This window comes from Cannabis sativa, chromosome 9 (assembly GCF_029168945.1).
Source record: "Cannabis sativa cultivar Pink pepper isolate KNU-18-1 chromosome 9, ASM2916894v1, whole genome shotgun sequence".
NCBI lineage: Eukaryota > Viridiplantae > Streptophyta > Magnoliopsida > Rosales > Cannabaceae > Cannabis > Cannabis sativa.
Genome location: NC_083609.1, coordinates 3094413 through 3118216, shown reverse-complemented (window position 1 = coordinate 3118216; position 23804 = coordinate 3094413). Strand labels below are relative to the sequence as shown.

General features: G+C 34.3%; 1 protein-coding gene across 3 annotated transcripts; it reads left to right on the top strand.

Annotated features, from left to right (window-relative positions):
- Positions 1–198: 198 nt before the first annotated feature.
- LOC133030849 (bark storage protein A) lies at positions 199–21423 on the top strand. 3 transcript variants are annotated; one of them, XM_061103777.1, is made up of 6 exons: positions 252–523; positions 615–663; positions 19805–19820; positions 19911–20066; positions 20255–20500; positions 20933–21423. In XM_061103777.1, the coding sequence occupies exons 1-6, from the start codon at positions 295–297 to the stop codon at positions 21302–21304; spliced, it is 1068 nt and encodes a 355-aa protein (XP_060959760.1). In that variant the 5' UTR covers positions 252–294; the 3' UTR covers positions 21305–21423. The 3 variants fall into 3 exon arrangements, with proteins under 3 accessions (XP_060959759.1, XP_060959760.1, XP_060959761.1); XM_061103776.1 differs by lacking the exon at positions 615–663 and having other exon boundaries at positions 199–523; positions 19753–19820; XM_061103778.1 differs by lacking the exons at positions 252–523; positions 615–663 and adding an exon at positions 19301–19660 and having other exon boundaries at positions 19753–19820.
- Positions 21424–23804: the final 2381 nt, after the last annotated feature.

Here is a 23804-nt window from a genome sequence, read left to right as displayed (position 1 = left end):
TATTAGAGCACAATATCGTCATTTATAAAAAAACGAGTTACTACACTCGTTACCAATTAATTTTTGAGATGGAACTCATAATTTTTCTCACTTGAAAACAAAATAGTGAAATAAAAGAAAAATTGTGAACCATTATTGATAATATATTTTAAAGTTAGTGGTGAAGAAAAACTCACGTGCTCAATATGCTGAGCTAACTACACCTAACTATTCCCATTATAAAATGAGGCCAAGTTCTCAGCAATTAGGGCACAATTTGGTTACTTAACAAACTCAAAATTAAGACTTATTATCATGGCATCTTTCTCTTACATTGGTTTGTTGGGTCTTATTTTTATGATATTTGGGTTAATAATGGAAGGCACCAATGGTGCAATTATGTCCAAAAAGACCCAAAATCTTATCAACAAAATCAACAATAAAGGCCCTTATTTGGGTGTAGTCATACCAAATCTGTTTGAGCAAAACCCTCTTCTTAATTCTCCTGACTACACTGCTATTGACGTTGTTATTGATATTTCTGGTACATATATTCTTAATATATGTGTGTCTACGTACATTTTACTATAATTAAATATTTATGTATGCATGGTTTTATTTTTTAATTTAATTAGGGAGGAGATTTCGTTTTGGAAGAATTGGTGACCAAAAAGTGGTTTCAGTCATGACAGGATAGGGCATGGTACACATATATATAACATATATATATATAAATTTTGTTTTAATTATTTAAGAGATTATTAATAAATTAAATTGTTTTTGATGATGAATATTAATTAGATGCCAAAAAAAAAACAATCAAAGAGTACATTACAGCACTGTTTTTGATTACGTGTTCATAAATTAGAAGCACAATTAAATATATTAGCGAAATAGTGACTAACATCCAAATTTCAGAGTTGACGAAAAATCTGCAACTGAATGATGTAAAGACTAGTACAATATTTACTTTATAAAACTTTTGTTTCAATATCTTACTATTATTAACACCATTTGATTTGGATGTAGAAAAAATATTTTTGAATTGAGGCGGCAATAAAAATAACTGATAATGTCCAGAGTTTTTATTACATGTCATGTAACGCATGTCATAAAAAAAATAAATTTATACAATCGCAATGAAAAAATTATATGTGACAAGCCAACATTCAGCCAGGAATAATTTCCTACACCACGGTATATTACAAAAAACATATGATGTTATTGAAATTAAGTTAAAATAATAATAATAAAAAAAAAGATACTAACAATCTTATTATGCATTTTACAGTGCTATAGCATATGTTGAACTTGATGACAATACAAAGAGCCTATCTGCTGTTGTAACGCCCCAATGTTTTGCCTTATTTTACAAAATACTATTTTTGATGCATTAATTAAAAAGATTCAAAGATGTTTGGAAATACACAGTGAGTTTTACAATAAATATGCAAAAAGGTGAATGATCATTCATATTAAAAACAAAATAAGTAGTTGAGTACAAAAAAAAAAAAACTTGTAACATCCCACTGAGCTCAGATTACTTTACTATATAAAAAACAAAACCAAGGCTCCACCGGCGTTCTAGACCGTTTGCTCGTCCATAGCCCCTCGCAGTATACATACCAGAACTGACCCAGCTCATCAAACTTACATTCAATGTTTCCTGTCTATTGCCTGTAGGGGGAAAGTAAGGGGGTGAGCTAAAAGTCCAGTAAGGAAATGCTTAACATACAATAGCATTCAATACACTAAACATATCTTAAAATTCACAATAATACGATTCTTTATAACATTAACGTATCCAGTCTTTACAAAATTATATGCCTTAGCTCATAATTGTAATGTAAATAATTCCATATATGGAAAGCTATATCATATACCATATATTTGTACTAAACGAAACCATTACATATATGTAGGGATCACAACCCTGACATCATACTCATAGCACAATCATAGCAATAACATATAAAAATTATTTCAATCATATCATGTCTTTACCATAACATTGGCATATCATAGCCATTACTTACATAACCTGGGCCTAGCCTGGCCCTACAATATCTTGGGCCATAATAACTTGGGCCTATATAGCCCTACCATTGTTATAGGATAGGGTATCTCTATATTCAACAGTAACATCACTGTATCATACCCTACCATAACAATGTCATACACGAATCAGACAAATGTAGGGTAGGGTATCTCTACATTCAACGGTCTTACCCCGTATCATACCCCACCATGGCCCCTCATTTGTACCTGAGACGTTAGCATACAACATACAACATACAACATACAACACACCACATACATTATACAACATACAACATACAAATCGTACCAACCATAATATATTTCGATTCACAAACCCATATTGTGTCCATACCACACATTCTCAGTACTATATACACATTCATAATAATACATCACAAATAATATTTCAATAGATAAATAATTTAAATTATGCAGTTCAACACATAAAAACTACTTAATTTCCTTACCTCAAATCCCGCTGCTTAAGACTTGTTATCTCGTCACTACTACCTATAATAAGACATGGGTCAAGACCCTAATATTAAAATTCGTACTCTTACAGTACAGCAGAAAGATCACTATTTTTGACCAACAACTACACTAATTCAGTAAACGTTGTCTTCATAAAAATTATAGAAAATTCCATTATCTTTCCAATAATATAAAGATCATTAAAAATTGATTAAAACTGAGGGAGTTATGATTGTTTTACTGAAACTATTTCTGAGAAGGAATATAGAGTAACGAATTATACGACTTAGCAAAAATACAAACTTTTTGTATTGAAAGTTTCAGAATTAGAAGATAACATCCTCATGAAAGTTTTAGAAAATTAAATTCCCTTTCCAATGATACCAAAATCTTCGAAATTGGAATTATATTGAAAGAGATATTGCAATTTTACCAAAACAGTTTTGGAAGAACAAGATTCAAGAAACAAAGCAAATAATACAGAAGGAAAATAACTTTTCGACATAGTATAACTCCGAATTAACAAAATGTTCCTTCATAAAACTTATGGAAAATCGAATAAGCTTTGAAACCATATATAGATCATTAAAAATGGATGAGAATTGAGAGAGTTATGGTATTTTAAGTGAAAGTACTTTTTCTGGGAATATGAAAAAAACGATTTACAACAATATCAGAAAGATGATAATTTTCGACATAGAATATCACCGAAATGGTGAATAGTTTCTTCATAAAAATTTTAGATCATCGAATAAGCTTTCTAACGATACAAAAATCGCTGGAAACGGATCAATATTGAGAGAGATATGACTATTTTACTAAGACAATAATTTTCAGAAAAAAAATAAAAAACGAGATTTCATAGTTTAACCTAAAAGTTCACAACAATAAGTGGAAGAACTCTCTTACCTCTTGATGACTCTTTTTAATCAGTGCTAGATCTTGAAATCTCAAATTATTAGAATGGTGATGATGATCTCAATCTTATGTTGATGAAAATCATGAGTGTTGTTTGGCGAAGAGAACGAAACAAGAAGGAAAATTATAAATCTTTGATAGATAGCGAGATGAATAACTTGTAGGGTATAGGATTTTATGAGTGTCTTCTCTAAGAATTGTGTTCAGGCTAGAATTGTGTTCAGGCTGAAAGAAAGAGATTGAGATTGAGTTTTATTTTTCTTAGGGTTAGAGGCTCTGCATATTACGTATCAAGAATGTGATATATTTAAGTTTTATAATCTAATTAAACCTATAAAAGAAAATAATAAAATAACCCCTATAATCTGATGCTAATTTAACTCTAAATAGAATAATTAAATAAAAATCTTATTTGTTAGATATAAGTTTTAAATTTGAATTTTAAAACTTAGGGTTACTATACTAAACTTAATAGGTCGTCACTTTGTAGCTTAATTTTGACCCCAATAAAGTTAAAATTACGATAAATCTATTTCTACATAATTAATAGATCTTTGAATTATCTTTCCAACGCCACTGAAATCACCTCAATCCGAGCTCTAGAACAGTTTTAGTAAAACAGTTTTTAATCCTGCGAATTTATCCAAACCTACGAATTTTTAACATTAATTCTATAATAATGTTGTTTGATATCACTTATACCATTAATTAAAATCCACTAAATAATTTATAAAACCCTAATAAACTTTCATAGTGGGCTTTAATTAAATGATTACCTACCTTGTAAAAATACCATAATATTTTACTTTCGTAGTTAATATAACTTTAACTCTCTCTAGAAAATTGGTACAATAATCTAAGCAATAATCTCAACTCACTAACAACACAAATATATAAGATAATTATCCTCACACAATTAATATCCCAAGGAGAGAAAAAAAAAATTAAATACTATTTTAATCTGGATATTACAGCTGTCATGTTCGCAGATATTGTGGAAAAAATATTTTCGTGTACTGCTGCCCAAAATATACTGCAAATGTGTAATTTTTTAAAAAATAAAATAGTTTTACATGCCTTTTATAAGTTGATTTTTTTTAATTAAATAAGCTATGCACACCATGTCTAATCATTTTAAATGAAAATACATCACGGTTTGCAGACCGCCGCTTTGTCGACACTACCATATTCAATTTATCAACGAAAAAATAGACAATCCAGATATATGCGGACCCGGCTAGAATGAAAAGTGCAAAATACAAAAATTACACTATTGTCTCTATCGAAGCAAATGAAGATTGAAATCCACCAATGACTATCATTAGTTTTCTTATCTACAATTTTTAGACAAATGCTATCTTCAATTATCAATAATTTAAAGATTGATTTTTAATTTTCTTTTTTATCTTACACCTATTTAAGTAATGTTTCTTTAAGTATTGGAACAATAATTTTTAATTTATTTTTAGGTTAACTTAAGAACATATTTAAATCATCAAGCTTTCTTTAACATTAATATATTGTATTCGGTATTCACTTTTAATTGACAACATTATAAATTATAATATTTAGATACATAATAATAATCTCACCTTATAACTAATAATATTTTTTCGTTAATTTTTAATTAAATCACTTTTAACTAACATAGAAAAAACTAGCATAAAATTTAGTATACATGCCTTACACATAGCTTTTTGCTAATATATATATAGGTCATAATGTGGTCACTGCATCGTTGTCCTATATGTATAAATGTTATAAGTCATGTGTCTTTATTTTATTTTATCTCTATAGAAAGAGATATATTATGTCTCTATGGTCAAATCACTAGCACAAAAACAAAAAACTTCACAAGGACGTGTTAACACAATTATTATTATTCTTTTTGGAGAAATATTTAAGTGTATAACACTCGATTCTAAATAAATATCTAAATTTAATTCTAAGCAGTAATAATATTTAAATTATATTTTTAGAATTTCTGTAGTATATATGAACATTAAATGTCAAGTCATTATCTGTTATATTTTATTAGTATATTTAAAATATTTTTTTTTAAAAAATAAAACTTTAATGACTTGGACCAATCAATGATTGCCACATAGTAATTTACATAAACACTTAACAATGAGACATCCACAAAAGTTTCAGAATTATAACTTAGATATTATTACTGTAAAAAATTAAATTTAAATATTTATTTACAACTAAAATTTAAATTGAAATATTTATGCCGCAAATCGAGAATTTTTATTTATTTTTTAAAATCAGCTCTAATTATATTAATATAAAGCTATTTTTTTTACAACTCAACTCCAAAAATTTATTATCTCAAAATAAAAAAATCCTAAAACTTAAAAAGTAATTACAACTTGTATATAACAATCTCATATCTTTATCCTGTTGAAATTGTTGTATACAAAGTTATATATGACATTAAGATTAAGGTTTAATTACAACTTAAATAACATTAATTAAGATTAGTATATAACAATTTCACCCAATCTTATTATCATGTATGTAATTAAGGATAAAGATTATTATATAACAACTCAAAAAAAAAAAAAAGTCACTATGTAATTTAAAAACCTTAAAATGAAGAACAAATTATAAAAATTATTCTACCAAAATTATATTTATTCTTAATTATGCAAAAAAAAAAAAAAAATTACAATTAAACTCTCAATGCATGGTAAGATATAATAATAATGCATGCATATGGACCTAAATATTAACTATTTATTGACATTCACACTTTTTTTTATACAATAAATCACACAAAAAACACAATATTTACTTATTTATCAAAACTTGGTTTAATAAAACTCTAGCAACTCACTCTTATATTAGTTCTTATAATTAATTCTATACCACAAATCTTCAAAAACAAAAATATTTCATCTCTACTACCTTATTTCTTTTCATTTTTTAAATATTCTAATCCTTCACTACCCTTTAATATTAGAGTACAATATCGTCATTTATAAGAATACGACTTACTATACACTCGTTACCAATTAGTTTTTGAGATAGAACCCATCATATTTCTCACTTGAAAACAAAATAGTAAAATAAAAGAAAAATTGTGAACCATTATTGATAATATTTTTTAAAGTTAGTGGTGAAGAAAAACTCACGTGCTCAATGTGCTGAGCTAACTACACCTAACTATTCCCATTATAAAATGACGCCAACTTCTCAGCAATTAGGGCACAATTTGGTTACTTAGCCAACTCAAAATTAAGACTTATTATTATGGCATCTTTCTCTTACATTGGTTTCTTGGGTCTTATTTTTATGATATTTGGGTTAATAATGGAAGGCACCAATGGTGCAATTATGTCCAAAAAGACCCAAAATCTTATCAACAAAATCAACAATAAAGGCCCTTATTTGGGTGTAGTCATACCAAATCTCTTTGAGCAAAACCCTCTTCTTAATTCTCCTGACTACACTCCTATTGACGTTGTTATTGATATTTCTTGTACATATACTTAATATATGTGTGTCTACGTACATTTTACTATAATTAAATATTTATGTATGCATGGTTTTATTTTTTAATTTAATTAGGGAGATTTCGTTTTGGAAGAATTGGTGACCAAAAACTGGTTTCAGTCATGACAGGATTGGGCATGGTACACATATATATAACATATATATATATATATACATATAAATTTTGTTTTAATTATTTAAGAGATTATTAATTAATTAAATTGTTTTTGATGATGAATATTAATTAGATGAAAAAAAAAAAATCAAAGAGTACATTACAGCACTGTTTTTGATCACGTGTTCATAAATTAGAAGCAAAATTAAATATATTAGCGAAATAGTGACTAACATCCAAATTTTAGAGTTGACGAAAAATCTGCAACTGAATGATGTAAAGGCTAGTACAATATTTACTTTATAAAACTTTTGTTTCAATATCTTACTATTATTAACACCATTTGATTTGGATGTAGAAAAAATATTTTTGGATTGAGGCGGCAATAAAAATAACTGATAATGTCCAGAGTTTTTATTACATGTCATGTAACGCATGTCATAAAAAAATAAATTTATACAATCACAATGAAAAAATTATATGTGACAAGCCAACATTCGGCCAGGAATGATTTCCTACACCACGGTATATTACAAAAAATATATGATGTTATTGAAATTAAGTTAAAATAATAATAAAAAAAAGATACTAACAATCTTATTATGCATTTTACAGTGCTATAGCATATGTTGAACTTGATGGCAATACAAAGAGCCTATCTGCTGTCATGTTCGCAGATATTGTGGAAAAGATATTTTCGTGTACTGCTGCCCAACTAATGAAATATACTGCAAATGTGTAATTTTAAAAAAATAAAATAGTTTTACATGCCTTTTATAAGTTAATTTTTTTTTAATTAAATAAGCTATGCACACCATGTCTAATCATTTTAAATGAAAATACATCACGGTTTGCAGACCGCTGTTTTGTCGACACTACCATATTCAATTTATCAACAAAAAAATGGACAATCCAGATATATGCGGACCCGGCTAGAATGAAAAGTGCAAAATACAAAAATTACACTATTGTCTCTATCGAAGCAAATGAAGATTGAAATCCACCAATGACTATCATTAGTTTTCTTATCTATAATTTTTAGACAAATGTTATCTTCAATTATCAATAATTTATAAGAGATTGATTTTTAATTTTCTTTTTATCTTACACCCATTTAAGTAATGTTTCTTTAAGTATTGGAACATTAATTTTTAATTTATTTTTAGATTAACTTAAGAACATATTTAAATCATCAAGCTTTCTTAAACATTAATATATTGTATTCGGTATTCACTTTTAATTGACAACATTAAAAACTATAATATTTAGATACATAATAATAATCTCACCTTATAACTAATAATATTTTTTCGTGAATTTTTAATTAAATCACTTTCAACTAACATAGAAAAAATTAGCATAAAATTTAGTATACATATGTAACACCCTAACTAACTCAGGCGTATTACGTGATTTTTAAACGTACTGTGCAGCTCGTTGCTAATCAACGAGGTTTATATATGGAAAAACGTGATTAATTAAAATTTTGCTTTTTAATTAAACTTATAAACCATATTACAAAAGACTCGGGATCCCGATTATAAAAATATTTACAAAAAGTTTAACTGTTTAACTGTTACATCAAAATAAAAGCCGTCTAACGACCAGTTACAAAAACTCAGCCTTGCTGTCCCGAGGATCGTACGCTCCAGGCCTAACCGCCCCGACATGTACAATCTCATAAGCTCGCTCACGGTCCATCAGCTATAGCCTTGCCTTTACCTACACATGAACATAAACTGTGAGTCGACAGACTCAGTAAGAAAAGCATAATAATATCATACATAATTCTAACTGCCGTGTCCAACACGATACTGAGTCCCGCTACTGCCATGTCCAACATGGTACTGAGCCACTACTGCCATGTCCAACATGGTACTGAGTTTTGAACGTTCATAGGGACGGTACTATTGACAAATATCCTCCTGATCGGTCGAACCGGTCATACTCCGCCGCCGGTCATACTCCAGCCTGTACCGACGGGATAGGTCAATAGCACTGAACCACCAACCAAATGTCAGCCTGATCGGTCGAACCGGTCATACTCCGGCTGCTGGTCATACTCCAGCCTGTACCGACGTGACAGGGTTGGATGGTTCAAAGCCTATATACATAACTAATGTAATCTAGCAGGCTTCCTACATGCACGCTAAACATGTATTCTACATATTCATACTGTTATACTAATCTTACCTGGATTCCGAATTCAGGTGTGCCGGTCAACCTGACTGGAACTGAAGCTGAGCGGCGGATTACTGGCTCCTAAACCATAAAAATCACAACGCTATAAGTGACACGCCAAATCACTTCCCGGGGACTAAAACTAGGAACTAAAAGTTTCCCTATCGATAAAAAGCATGGCAATACCCCCTAAAACATAAAAACGAGGAAAACTAGTGGTCCACGAATTTTCCCCAACCGGTAGACCGGTTGCCCAACCGGAATTCCGGTTCTGGAAAATTCAGAACCCTCATCCGGAATTCCGGATGCACAACCGGAATTCCGGTTCCTCGCAGGCAGCCAACCAAAAATGCCATAACTCAACCAATTCAACCCCAATTGGTTCCAAACTTCCCAGACCTGCTCTAAACACCCCAAAGAACAAATCTAAGGCCTCAAAACCACCCAGAAAACACATAAGCAAAAATCACCATTGGAGCTCAAGCTTTGAGTTCCAAACTCAAGCTTGAGCAAATCCACCTAAACATGCATTCCACTAGCTTAATTCTACTCAATCTAGCATAATATCACCTCTGAAAACTATTAAAAACAACAGCAACATCACAGAACAGATTCACAATAATTCATGTTGAAAAATCAAACTTTTGCATAATAAACCTGTAGCATGCTCAACCTAGGAATCATACTTCACAAGAGCTTAAATACCAACTAAAAATCATGCTTTAAACCACAGAAAACATCAACAAAATACAGCAGCAACAACCTCAATTAATCATGCATGAATCATCATTTTCATCATTTTTTTCCAACAAATTAAAGAGAAAAAGTTAGAGATTACATACCACAAACAAGAATTCACAAATATAGGTTGAATCAAGCTTGAAAAACCCAGCCTTTGAATCCCAAAACCCAGCCGAAAATGAGAAGGAAAAAGAGAGGTTTTGAAGGCTTTTCTTTGAAATTTTTCTTTCTTTTCTTTACTTAATGATTTTTTGATAAAAAGAGAAAATAACATATAACACATACACTATTAATTTCAGCCAAATAAACACTTAAATAATTATTTATTTTCCATTTCATAAAATCACAAAAGACAAAATACTAATGGGGCAAAAAGACCATTTTGCCCCTCCACCTTAAAACCACATAAATCATACTAAAGGGGTATTTTTGGGAAATTCTAGATTCCCGGCCATTCCCGACATTCCCAATGTCTAAAACCCGTCCCCAAACTACTAACATACTAAGTTGTGATTTCTACTGAGCCAAACGCCGAGTTCCAAAATACCGGGCACCGGAAATGCAAAATATGAAAACTACTGACTAATCATAACCATGCATTTCTGAATTCCATAAATAACAGTAATAAATTATTTAAATAGCTATAAATAATTTCATAATTAACATAAACAACTGCTAATTTCCAAATTAACTAAGCGGGCTTTACAACTATTCCCCCCTTAAAAGGATTTCGTCCCCGAAATCTAACCTGAATAACTCTGGATATTGAGCTCTCATATCTGACTCTAGCTCCCAGGTGGCTTCTTCCACCTTACTGTTTCTCCAGAGAACCTTGACCAATGCTATGGTCTTATTCCGAAGGACTTTATCCTTTCTATCCAGGATCTGCACTGGCTGGTCCTCATAAGTCATATCTGGCTGAAGCTGAAGACTCTCATAACTGAGTATATGAGAGGGGTCTGAAACGTATTTTCTCAACATTGAGACATGGAATACATTGTGAACTGCTGATAAGGCTGGAGGCAATGCTAACCGATATGCCACTTGACCTATCTTCTCGAGAATCTCGAAAGGTCCTGTAAATCTAGGGCATAACTTGCCTCTTTTCCCGAAACGTTTAATCCCCTTCATCGGAGATACCCGTAAAAATACATGTTCCCCTACTCGGAACTCAACATCTCTACGTTTCGGATCTGCGTAACTCTTCTGTCTGCTCTGTGAGGCAAGCATTCTAGCTTTTTTCTTCTCTATCGCCTCATTGGTCCGCTGTACTGACTCAGGACCTAAGTATTTCCTCTCCCCTGTCTCATCCCAGTGGATAGGGGATCTGCATTTCCTACCGTACAACAGTTCATAGGGAGCCATCCCTATCGTACTCTGATAGCTGTTGTTGTACGAAAATTCTATCAACGGTAGATATTTACTCCATGAACCCTCAAAGTCCATAACACAGGCTCTCAACATATCCTCCAATATCTGAATTGTCCTTTCGGACTGACCATCTGTCTGAGGATGGAATGCTGTACTGAATTTTAGCTTTGTACCCATTGCCCGTTGCAAACTTTGCCAAAATTTGGAGGTAAACTTCGGATCCCTGTCCGAAACTATAGACTTCGGTACCCCGTGAAGTCTCACTATCTCCCTGACATATAACTCTGCCAACTGATCCACTGTAAATGTTGTTCTAACCGGCAGAAAATGAGCAGATTTCGTAAATCGATCCACCACTACCCAGATGGAATCAAATAAACCCGTGGTCCTAGGTAACCCGACCACAAAATCCATTGTAATATCCTCCCATTTCCATTCTGGTAGGGTTAGAGGCTGCAACAACCCTGCTGGTCTCTGATGTTCAGCCTTAATCTGCTGACAAGTGAGGCATCTCGACACGAATTCTACCAAATTCTTCTTCATACCGCTCCACCAGAAGTACGGTTTCAAATCTTGGTACATCTAAGTGGTGCCGGGATGTAGAGAATATGGGGTAGAATGAGCCTCCTCAAAGATCTCATTTCTCAGTTCCACACTGTTCGGAACACAAACCCTGGCTTTATACAAAAGCATCCCACTATCCGACACTGAAAAGTCCTTGGCTTGACCAGCCAACACCTCATCTCGGATTTTCACTAACTCCGGATCTGTCATTTGAGCGACTTTTATTCTTTCTAATAGATCAGATTGCAGCGTCAAGTTGTGAAGCTGACCTACCACAAACTCAATGCTGGATCTAACCATATCCTCAGCTAGCTGGGGTGAGATCTGAACCATACTAGCTACTTGCCCGGGACCCTTTCTGCTCAGGGCATCGGCCACTACATTGGCTTTTCCGGGATGATAGAGGATCTCACAATCGTAATCCTTCACTAGTTCCAACCAACGCCTTTGTCTCATGTTCAAATCTTTCTGAGTAAAGAAATACTTGAGACTTTTATGGTCGGTGTAGATCTCACACTTCTCCCCGTAAAGGTAATGCCGCCAAATCTTCAGTGCAAAAACCACTGCGGCCAATTCTAAATCATGAGTCGGGTATCGCTGTTCATAATCCTTTAACTGACGGGAGGCATAAGCGATAACCCGATCGGCTTGCATCAATACACACCCCAAACCCTGTTTGGATGCGTCACAGTAGACTACGAACTTCTCCTTGTCCGAAGGCAAAGCTAGTACCGGAGCAGTAATCAACCTCTGTTTTAGCTCCTGAAAGCTAGCTTCACATTTATCTGACCAGATAAATCGCTGATTCTTCTTTGTAAGCTCGGTTAGGGGCATTGAAATTTTGGAGAACCCCTCCATGAACCTACGGTAGTACCCAGCTAATCCCAAGAAGCTTCTGATCTCTGTCACTGTCTTCGGTCTCGGCCAATCCCTGACGGATTCAATCTTCCCGGGATCCACCTTGATCCCATCTTTACTCACGATGTGCCCTAGGAAGGACACCTGAGACAACCAGAACTCACATTTCTTGAACTTGGCGTAAAGCTTATGTTCTCGAAGTCGTTGCAGTACCATCTGAAGATGTAACTCATGCTCCTCTTCTGATTGAGAGTACACGAGGATGTCGTCGATAAACACAATCACACAGATATCGAGGAAATCCTTGAATACTCTATTCATCAGGTCCATGAATGCAGCAGGAGCATTGGTTAGTCCGAATGACATAACCAGAAACTCGTAATGTCCATACCTAGTGCGGAAAGCCGTCTTTGGAATGTCCTCCTCTCGGATTCTCAACTGATGATAACCCGAACGGAGATCAATCTTAGAAAAGACCGTCTTCCCCTGAAGCTGATCGAACAAGTCATCGATCCTAGGTAATGGATATTTATTCTTCACCGTCAGCTTGTTCAACTCTCTGTAGTCGATGCACATCCTCATAGATCCATCCTTCTTCTTGACGAACAAAACCGGGGCTCCCCAGGGTGACACACTGGGCCGAATGAACCCTATGTCAAGCAAACCTTGGAGCTGAATCTTTAATTCCTTAAGTTCAGCTGGAGCCATTCTATACGGGGCTTTGGAAACCGGTTCCACCCCTGGTGCCAAGTCAATCACGAAATCAATCTCCCGCTGAGGTGGTAACCCTGGAAGTTCTTCGGGAAAACGTCCAAAAATTCCCGAACCACTCTGATTTCCTCTGGCCGAATGGTGTCTGGCCGAGTGGTGTCCACCACCACGGCCAGAAACCCTAAGCACCCGCCATGCAACAATTCTCTCGCTGACATAGCCGAGATCACCGGGATCCGAGATCCCTGAACTGAACCCACAAATACAAACGGTTCTTCACTTTCCGGTTGGAAGACCACCATCTTCCTTTTACAGTCAATGCTCGCCGAATATTTAGATAGGAAATCCATTCCTAAAATAATATCAAATTCGACTAAGCTCATCTCTATCAGATCAGCGCTTAACTCTCTACCATCTATCCTGATCGGCATAGACCTAATCCACCTATTGGAGATAACCAATTCTCCGCCAGGTAACAGGGTTCCAAACCCTAATTCATATCTATCATAGGGTCTACCCAATTTACTAAAGACTCTGGCCGCCACATAAGAATGTGTAGCCCCAGAATCAAACAGCACTGAATAAAGCGAGTTGTTAATAAAAAGCTGACCTGTGACAACTGATGGACTGGCATCTGCATCAGCCTGCGTGATAGCGAACACCCTGGCTGGAGTGGGTATCGCTGGAGCTCTCGGTGCCTCTGGCCGGAGCTGGGGACATTCCCTCTTGAAGTGTCCGGGCATGCCACAATGAAAGCATCCCTGACCTTTGCACTCACCCCGATGGTGCCTCTTGCAGATAGGGCACTCGGGATAGGAGAATCGGGTCTCAGTACCACCAGGACGACTCCCTCTGTTCTGGTTCCCCCGGAACCTCTTGTTCTGACTCGAGCCGCCGGAAGCAGTGGGTGCTCTCTTCCTCTGATCAATGGCCGAACCACTACTCCCCTTGCTAAAGCCTGATGCAGGAGGGGTAGGAGCTCCGCCACTAACCGGAGTACTAGCTGATTCTGACATACACCCCACTACGCCCTCAGCTCGCAGTGCCTTCTCCACCATCTGAGCATAGGTGGTGCTGTCGTCTGTGGTGATCATCAGGTCATGCCTGATCTTGGCGTTCAACCCGTCCAGATACTTCTCCTTCTTGCTGAAGTCGGTCGGCACAATTCCCGAGGCTAACCTCGCCAACCGATCAAACTGAGTAGTATACTCAGTGACGCTCATGTTCTCCCGCTGGGTCAGGTGAACGAACTCTTTCCTCTTGGCGCTTCTGACCGCCTCATTGTAATACTTTGCGTTGAAGAGTTCCTGAAACCTTTCCCAGGTCATGGTGGTGACGTCATGGATCTGAGACACCATGTCCCACCAGACCAACGCGTCCTCCTGGAACTGAAACGTGGCGCACACCACTCTGTCGTTACCGGTGACACCCATGAAATTCAGTATCCTAGTGATCACCGTCAGCCATTGCTCGGCTTTCATTACATCCGGACCTCCCAGGAATACCGGAGGTGCTTGCTTCCGGAACCGCTCATATAAAGGTTCCAATCTATGGGCCGCCACCACTATCTCGGCCTGGGCAGCAGGGGCAGGTGCCACTGGAACTATAGGCACTGGAACTGCAGGAGCACCCTGCTGTCTCAACCTCTGAATCTCGAGGTCTTGTTCTTCGATCCGGGCTTGCATCTCCGCAAACCGTAACTCCCAGTTCGGGGCTCCCTGATCGGCTGGGGGAGCCTGGGCGGCCTGTGGCGGGTTCTCATCACCCCGGCCACGAGCCCTGCCTCGGGGACCTCTGCCTCGGCCCCTAGCAGGTGGGGGAAACTGAGCTCCCTGTCCTTGATTCGACCCCACGGAGTTGCCCTGACTCCTGGTAGTCCGCCTGGCGTCCATCTAGTTAGAACCGCCTGCGAAACCAAGAGTTGGCATATCAGGTCGTATTCAAGGAGAGCTTACTAATGCCGCTTAATTTGGAAATTCAAAACGAAACATGCGCCTATTCTACTATCAGGCTACTAACATGCTTCCTAACAGGCTTTTCTTTTTCATAACTGAATAAAATAAACTACTAAAGCAATAAAGGCTTACTGAACCGTGAACCGAGCTAACTGCTGATGATGATTGTACATGTCGTGACGATCTTCGGAAGACAACACAGCGGCTACGATACCAAATTGTAACACCCTAACTAACTCAGGCGTATTACGTGATTTTTAAACGTACTGTGCAGCTCGTTGCTAATCAACGAGGTTTATGGAAAAACGTGATTAATTAAAATTTTGCTTTTTAATTAAACTTATAAACCATATTACAAAAGACTCGGGATCCCGATTATAAAAATATTTACAAAAAGTTTAACTGTTTAACTGTTACATCAAAATAAAAGCCGTCTAACGACCAGTTACAAAAACTCAGCCTTGCTGTCCCGAGGATCGTACGCTCCAGGCCTAACCGCCCCGACATGTACAATCTCATAAGCTCGCTCACGGTCCATCAGTTATAGCCTTGCCTTTACCTACACATGAACATAAACTGTGAGTCGACAGACTCAGTAAGAAAAGCATAATAATATCATACATAATTCTAACTGTCGTGTCCAACACGATACTGAGTCCCGCTACTGCCATGTCCAACATGGTACTGAGCCACTACTGCCATGTCCAACATGGTACTGAGTTTTGAACGTTCATAGGGACGGTACTATTGACAAATATCCTCCTGATCGGTCGAACCGGTCATACTCCGGCTTCTTGGTCATACTCCACTCGTACCGACGGGATAGGTCAATAGCACTGAACCACCAACCAAATGTCAGCCTGATCGGTCGAACCGGTCATACTCCGGCTGCTGGTCATACTCCAGCCTGTACCGACGTGACAGGGTTGGATGGTTCAAAGCCTATATACATAACTAATGTAATCTAGCAGGCTTCCTACATGCACGTTAAACATGTATTCTACATATGCATACTGTTATACTAATCTTACCTGGATTCCGAATTCAGGTGTGCCGGTCAACCTGACTGGAACTGAAGCTGAGCGGCGGATTACTGGCTCCTAAACCATAAAAATCACAACGCTATAAGTGACACGCTAAATCACTTCCCGGGGACTAAAACTAGGAACTAAAAGTTTCCCTATCGATAAAAAGCATGGCAATACCCCCTAAAACATAAAAACGAGGAAAACTAGGGTCCCTGAATTTTCCCCAACCGGTAGACCGGTTGCCCAACCGGAATTCCGGTTCTGGAAAATTCAGAACCCTCATCCGGAATTCCGGATGCACAACCGGAATTCCGGTTCCTCGCAGGCAGCCAACCAAAAATTCCATAACTCAACCAATTCAACCCCAATTGGTTCCAAACTTCCCAGACCTGCTCTAAACACCCCAAAGAACAAATCTAAGGCCTCAAAACCACCCAGAAAACACATAAGCAAAAATCACCATTGGAGCTCAAGCTTTGAGTTCCAAACTCAAGCTTGAGCAAATCCACCTAAACATGCATTCCACTAGCTTAATTCTACTCAATCTAGCATAATATCACCTCTGAAAACTATTAAAAACAACAGCAACATCACAGAACAGATTCACAATAATTCATGTTGAAAAATCAAACTTTTGCATAATAAACCTCTAGCATGCTCAACCTAGGAATCATACTTCACAAGAGCTTAAATACCAACTAAAAATCATGCTTTAAACCACAGAAAACATCAACAAAATACAGCAGCAACAACCTCAATTAATCATGCATGCATCATCATTTTCATCATTTTTTTCCAACAAATTAAAGAGAAAAAGTTAGAGACTACATACCACAAACAAGAATTCACAAATATAGGTTGAATCAAGCTTGAAAAACCCAGCATTTGAATCCCAAAACCCAGCCGAAAATGAGAAGGAAAAAGAGAGGTTTTGAAGGCTTTTCTTTGAAATTTTTCTTTCTTTTCTTTACTTAATGATTTTTTGATAAAAAGAGAAAATAACATATAACACATACACTATTCATTTCAGCCAAATAAACACTTAAATAATTATTTATTTTCCATTTCATAAAATCACAAAAGACAAAATACTAATGGGGCAAAAAGACCATTTTGCCCCTCCACCTTAAAACCACATAAATCATACTAAAGGGGTATTTTTGGGAAATTCTAGATTCCCGGCCATTCCCGACATTCCCAATGTCTAAAACCCGTCCCCAAACTACTAACATACTAAGTTGTGATTTCTACTGAGCCAAACGCCGAGTTCCAAAATACCGGGCACTGGAAATGCAAAATATGAAAACTACTGACTAATCATAACCATGCATTTCTGAATTCCATAAATAACAGTAATAAATTATTTAAATAGCTATAAATAATTTCATAATTAACATAAACAACTGCTAATTTCCAAATTAACTAAGCGGGCTTTACAACATACCTTGCACGTAGTTTTTTGCTAGTATATATATATAGGTCATAATGTGGTCACTACATCGTTGTCCTATGTGTATAAATGTTATAAGTCATGTGTCTTTATTTTATTTTATCTATATAGAAAGAGATATATTATGTCTCTATGGTCAAATCACCGGCACAAAAACAAAAAACTTCAAAGGGACGTGTTAACACAATTATTATTATTCTTTTTGGAGAAATATTTAAGTGTATCAATTCTAAATAAATATCTAAATTTAATTCTAAGTAGTAATAATATTTAAATTATTTTTTTTAGGACTTCTGTAGTATATGAGCATTAAATGTCAAGTCATTATCTGTTATATTTTATTGGTATATTTAAAATATTTTTTTTAAAAAAAATAAAATTTTAATGACTTGGACCAATCAATGATTGCCACATAGTAATTTACATAAACACTTAACAATCAGATATCCACAAAAATTTTCGAATTATAACTTAGATATTATTACTGTAAAAAATTAAACTTAAATATTTATTTACAACTAAAATTTAAATTGAAATATTTATGCTGCAAATCAAAAATTTTTATTTATTTTTTGAAATCAGCTCCAATTATATTAATATAAAGCTATTTTTTTTACAACTCAACTCCAAAAATTTATTATCTAAAAAAAAAAAAAATAGAATCCTAAAAAATTAATTACAACTTGTATATAACAATCTCATATCTTTATCCTGTTGAAATTGTTGTATACAAAGTTATATATGACATTAAGATTAAGGTTTAATTACAACTTAAATAACATTAAGATTGGTATATAACAATTTCACCCAATCTTATTATCATGTAATTAAGGATAAAGATTATTATATAACAACTCAAAAAAAAAAAAAAAGACATTATGTAATTTAAAAACCTTAAAATGAAGAACAAATTATAAAAATTATTCTACAAATTAATTACATTTATTCTTAATTATGCACAAAAAAAAATTACAATTAAACTCTCAATGCATGGTAAGATATAATAATAGTGCATGGACCTAAATATTAACTATTTATTAACATTCACACTTTCTTTTATACATTAAATCACACCAAACACAATATTTACTTATTTATCAAAACTCGGGTTAATAAAACTCTAGCAACTCACTCTTAAATTAGGTCTTATAATTAATTCTCTACCACAAATCTTCAAATAATAAATCAAAAGTATTTCATCCTCTACTACCCTATTTCTTTTCATTTTTTAAATATTCTAATCCTTTACTACCCTTTAATATTAGAGTACAATATCGTCACGTGAGTTACTACACTCGTTACCAATTAGTTTTTGAGATAGATTAGAACCCATAATTTTTCTCACTTGAAAACAAAATAGTAAAATAAAAGAAAAATTGTGAACCATTATTGATAATATTTTTTAAAGTTAGTGGTGAAGAAAAACTCACGTGCTCAATGTGCTGATCTAACTACACCTAACTATTCCCATTATAAAATGAGGCTAAGTTCTCAGCAATTAGGGCACAATTTGGTTACTTAGCCAACTCAAAATTAAGACTTATTATTATGGCATCTTTCTCTTACATTGGTTTCTTGGGTCTTATTTTTATGATATTTGGGTTAATAATGGAAGGCACCAATGGTGCAATTATGTCCAAAAAGACCCAAAATCTTATCAACAAAATCAACAATAAAGGCCCTTATTTGGGTGTAGTCATACCAAATCTCTTTGAGCAAAACCCTCTTCTTAATTCTCCTGACTACACTCCTATTGACGTTGTTATTGATATTTCTGGTACATATATACTTAATATATGTGTGTCTACGTACATTTTTTACTATAATTAAATATTTATGTATGGTTTTATTATTGTTTAATTTAATTAGGGAGGAGATTTCGTTTTGGAAAAATTGGTGACCAAAAAGTGGTTTCAGTCATGACAGGATTGGGCATGGTACACACATATATATAATATAAAATTTGTTTTAATTATTATTGAGATTATTAAATAATTAAATTGTTTTTAATGATGAATATTAATTAGATTAATGCTGGAATAACAACTCAACTTTTGTTGAGCTTTTTCAACGTGGAAGGAGTTGTGCACTATGGTATAGCTGGAAATGCAAACCCTTCTCTCAATATTGGAGATGTTGCTATTCCCCAGTACTGGGCTCACACTGCTCTTTGGAATTGGCAGGTCCATAAAAATAATATATAATTATACGATTTTTTATTGCAATTTAAGTTGCAGCACTAGTTGCAATAGGAGTTTATATGTAGAATTTTGTAAAAATGCAAAAAAAAATTATTTTAAAGTGTAAAAATGAAAAAACCGGCCTATTTATTATTTATTGGTTGTTGATTTGGTTACGTGGGATGATGTAGAGGTACGGACAAGGGGCTGAGAATGAGCTAGCATTGGAAGCAAATGGAGACTACACAAGAGAAGTTGGGTACTTGAAATTTGCAGATTATGCAGTGAATGTAAGTAAAGGTGGAGATAATGTGTTGAACAATATATGGTACCAACCAGAGGAAGTATTTCCTATTGATGGTACTCCTGAGCAAAGGGAACATGCCTTTTGGATCCCTGTTGATCCTTATTACTATTATGTCGCCAAATCTCTTCAGGTACATATATCTATATATATACATATATATTGGTCAAGAAATAAAGTAGACTTTTTGTTAATTAATAATAATGTCATCGTGATTTTGTAAAATATTGTAAGTAAAGTACCACCAAAAAGGTAATATTGGATGAGCTTGTTATATATCTGCAATTAATATATAATATATAGACAATATAAAAAAAAATTATGGATAATTTTTTATTTTCTTCGAAAAAATAATTTGGAGCACTATTTGTACTTTGCTATCCCAACAGACACAGATCTTCTGCATGGGTTTTTCTTTAATTATTTTTTTATAGTAAAAAAATCAATTTTATATATATATATGCAGCTAGGGTTTACAATATTATCTAGCAATTATATAATCATTAATTTATATAACACAAAATGAAATGAACATTATTAATTTAATTTATACATGTGTGTGTAGAATCTAGAACTAGAGAAGTGTATAAACTCAACGACATGTTTATCAACAACACCTAAAGTTTACACAGTTGAAAGGGGAACAAGTGCAAGCATCTACCTAGACAACGCAGCGTACCGCAGCTTCATTTACGACAAGTTCAAAGTTAGCCCTGTCGACATGGAGAGCGCTGCGGTCGCTCTCATCAGTCTCCAACAGAGAGTGCCCTACATTGCTATTAGGGCACTCTCTGATTTAGCCGGTGGTGGCTCTGCTGATTCTAATGAAGCTGATATCTTTATCAATCTCGCCGCTGATAACTCTATTATCGCCGTTTTGGCTTTTATTAAGCAACTTTCGGCTTTTAAAAATGGTGGTGGTGTTAATTCTATGTAGTAAACTATTAAGAATGTAGTAATAAACTTTATTAGGCACCACACATCAAGTTTTGTTATGTGTGGTGTTTGTTTCTCATGCTTATTATCCTTCAATAAATTGATGTCTTTTGTTACTCATGGTAAGCTATCATGTGCCTTTTATCGGTTTATTCCTTTAGTATAAACATATAACTAAGGGAGGACCACATACTATATATTTATATCTATAAAGATAAAATATATTAAGAATTATTATAAAATATATAGCTTTCAATGCAATACAACCACTTTGTCTTTTCAATATGATGGTATATAATTATTTTAATTTTATTATATAATATTATATATTATAATTATTTAAGACAGGTAATAAAATTTTTAATAATTTAGAATATAGAAAGTAGAATTTGTACAGTCTATTTCACATACATATAAAATAAAAAAAAAATAAAAATACACGTACAATAAATTGTTTGAATTTTATTTTATTTGGCGTAATAAATTATTTTAAATTTTTTAAAAATTTTACAAAATATCTTGAGTAACTACGACATAATAAATTATCATATAAAAAAATTAAAATTAAAGTTATGTAAATGTCTAAAGTATAAAAGATTGACACAGCACCATAAAATTTTGTTATAAAATATAAGAAACTTAAAATAAATATATAACAAGCTCATTAGTTTCTTTATTCTAATTTTTAATATATTTTATTAAAACTTATTTTTTTTTATTTTAACTCACACATATACATTACACTTCTTTATTTTTTTCTTTTTCCACATTAAATATTATATAAATAAATATATATTTATATTTGTGATGTGAAATATAGAGAGAGAAATGAATAAAAATCTATTAAAAAATGTTTCACTCACATCAATACCTTAGCTACATAGCAAGGATTTTGCTTTACAATAGTGCATATGTATTTTAGCTTATTTGATAATGAACCAATTTATATTACATGTTTTAGGTATATATTTAGCTAAAGAAGTATTTTACCTAATCTTTTGAGACTGCTCTAAAAAAACTTGAATGTTGTATTCAACAAGAAAACAACATAAAAGTAACATCAAAATAACAACAAAAAAACAACAAAAAATAACATACATATAACAAAAAATTAACAACAAATGAACAAAATTTCAACATAAAAAGACCTTTATGTAAATAAAATCAAAAAAATCGTAAAAATGTTCAAAATTCCGTAAAACCGTATTTTTGTTGTTTTTTTGTTGTTTTTGTGCATTTGTGAAATTAACCCTAAAAAATTATGAGTAGTAATATAGCTATTTTAAATTTATTTATTAAATTAAAATACATAAACCTCATATTAATTAAGTTTGTAAAATTTAACAATATATGTGTTAGAATCTGCAGCTTCTAATTCTAAGATTACATAATTAATACAAAAACAAAATTATAGTATTTTTGCAATTCAAGTTATGCGACCACAACAAAAAATTGGCAAAAATAAAAACATAGAGTCCAAACTGAACTCAGTCCAGTCTAGATTCGGGTCCAGGTCTAGGGTTCGAGTCCAGGGTTCGGGTCTGGAGTTCGGGGTCTGGGTCTAGGTCTAGGGTCCAGGTCCAGGGTTTGGGTATGGGTTCGAGTCTGGGTTTAGGGTCTGAGTCTTGGTCTTGGTTCAAGGTTCGGGTCTGAGTCTTCGTCTTGGTTCAAGGTTCGGGTTCTGGTCTGGGATCTGCGTTTGGGTCTAGGTTTGGGACCAGGTTTGGGGTTCGAGGCCCGGGTCTGGGTACGGGGCCCGATCCGAGTCTAGGTCCGAGTTCGGGTCTAAGGTCCGAGTGTGGGTTCGAGTCTGGGGTCCTGGTCCTTGGTCTTGGTTCGGGTCCAGGGTCCGGATTCTAGGGTTGGGTCCGAGTCAAGGGTTCGAGTTTGGGGTTCAGATTCGGGGTCTGGGGTCCGAGTCTGGGTTTAGATTTGGGGTCTTGGTCCGGGTTTAGGGTTTGGGTCTGAGGTCCGGGTCTGGGGTCGAGGATCCAGGTCTGGGTCCCGGTCCAGGTACGGGGTCTAGGGTTTGAGTCTTGGTCTTTGTTTGGGTTCGGATCTGGGTTCGGGGTCTAGGTATGGGTCTGGGTTCGAAGTCCGAGTCCGGGTCTGAGGTCTGTGTCCTGGTTTAGGTCCTGGTCTGGAGTCTAGGTATGTGAGCAAAAATATAAAATATATATCTTAGACAAAAAAGAAAATTATTTTTAAAAATAGAAAACAACATTTTAAATTTTTTTGTTTTCTAGTTTTAAAAACTCAGTTTTTAAAAAATTTGACCAAACGACCCCTATTAATTTTTAAAAATTGTTTTTTGTTTTTAAAAACTAAAAATAGTTTTTCAATTTTAATGAAAAATAATTGAAAATAATTAAAAACGTAGAAGCCTTTCAATTTTCATTAGAGAAAGAAAAAAACACGAACATTGATGTTTGCTTGAAATTTTGGATTAGAGGAGAATGACTGCCACTTTTTCAATGGGAAAGGAAATAGGGTTTTTTTTG

Coding starts and splice junctions, on each gene's coding strand:
- LOC133030849 (XM_061103776.1), top strand. CDS start 295: ATGGCATCTTTCTCTTACATTGGTTTGTTGGGTCTTATTTTTATGATA. Junction 524..19,752: donor CGTTGTTATTGATATTTCTG/GTACATATATTC, acceptor TAATTTAATTAG/GGAGGAGATTTCGTTTTGGA. Junction 20,501..20,932: donor ATGTCGCCAAATCTCTTCAG/GTACATATATCT, acceptor ATGTGTGTGTAG/AATCTAGAACTAGAGAAGTG.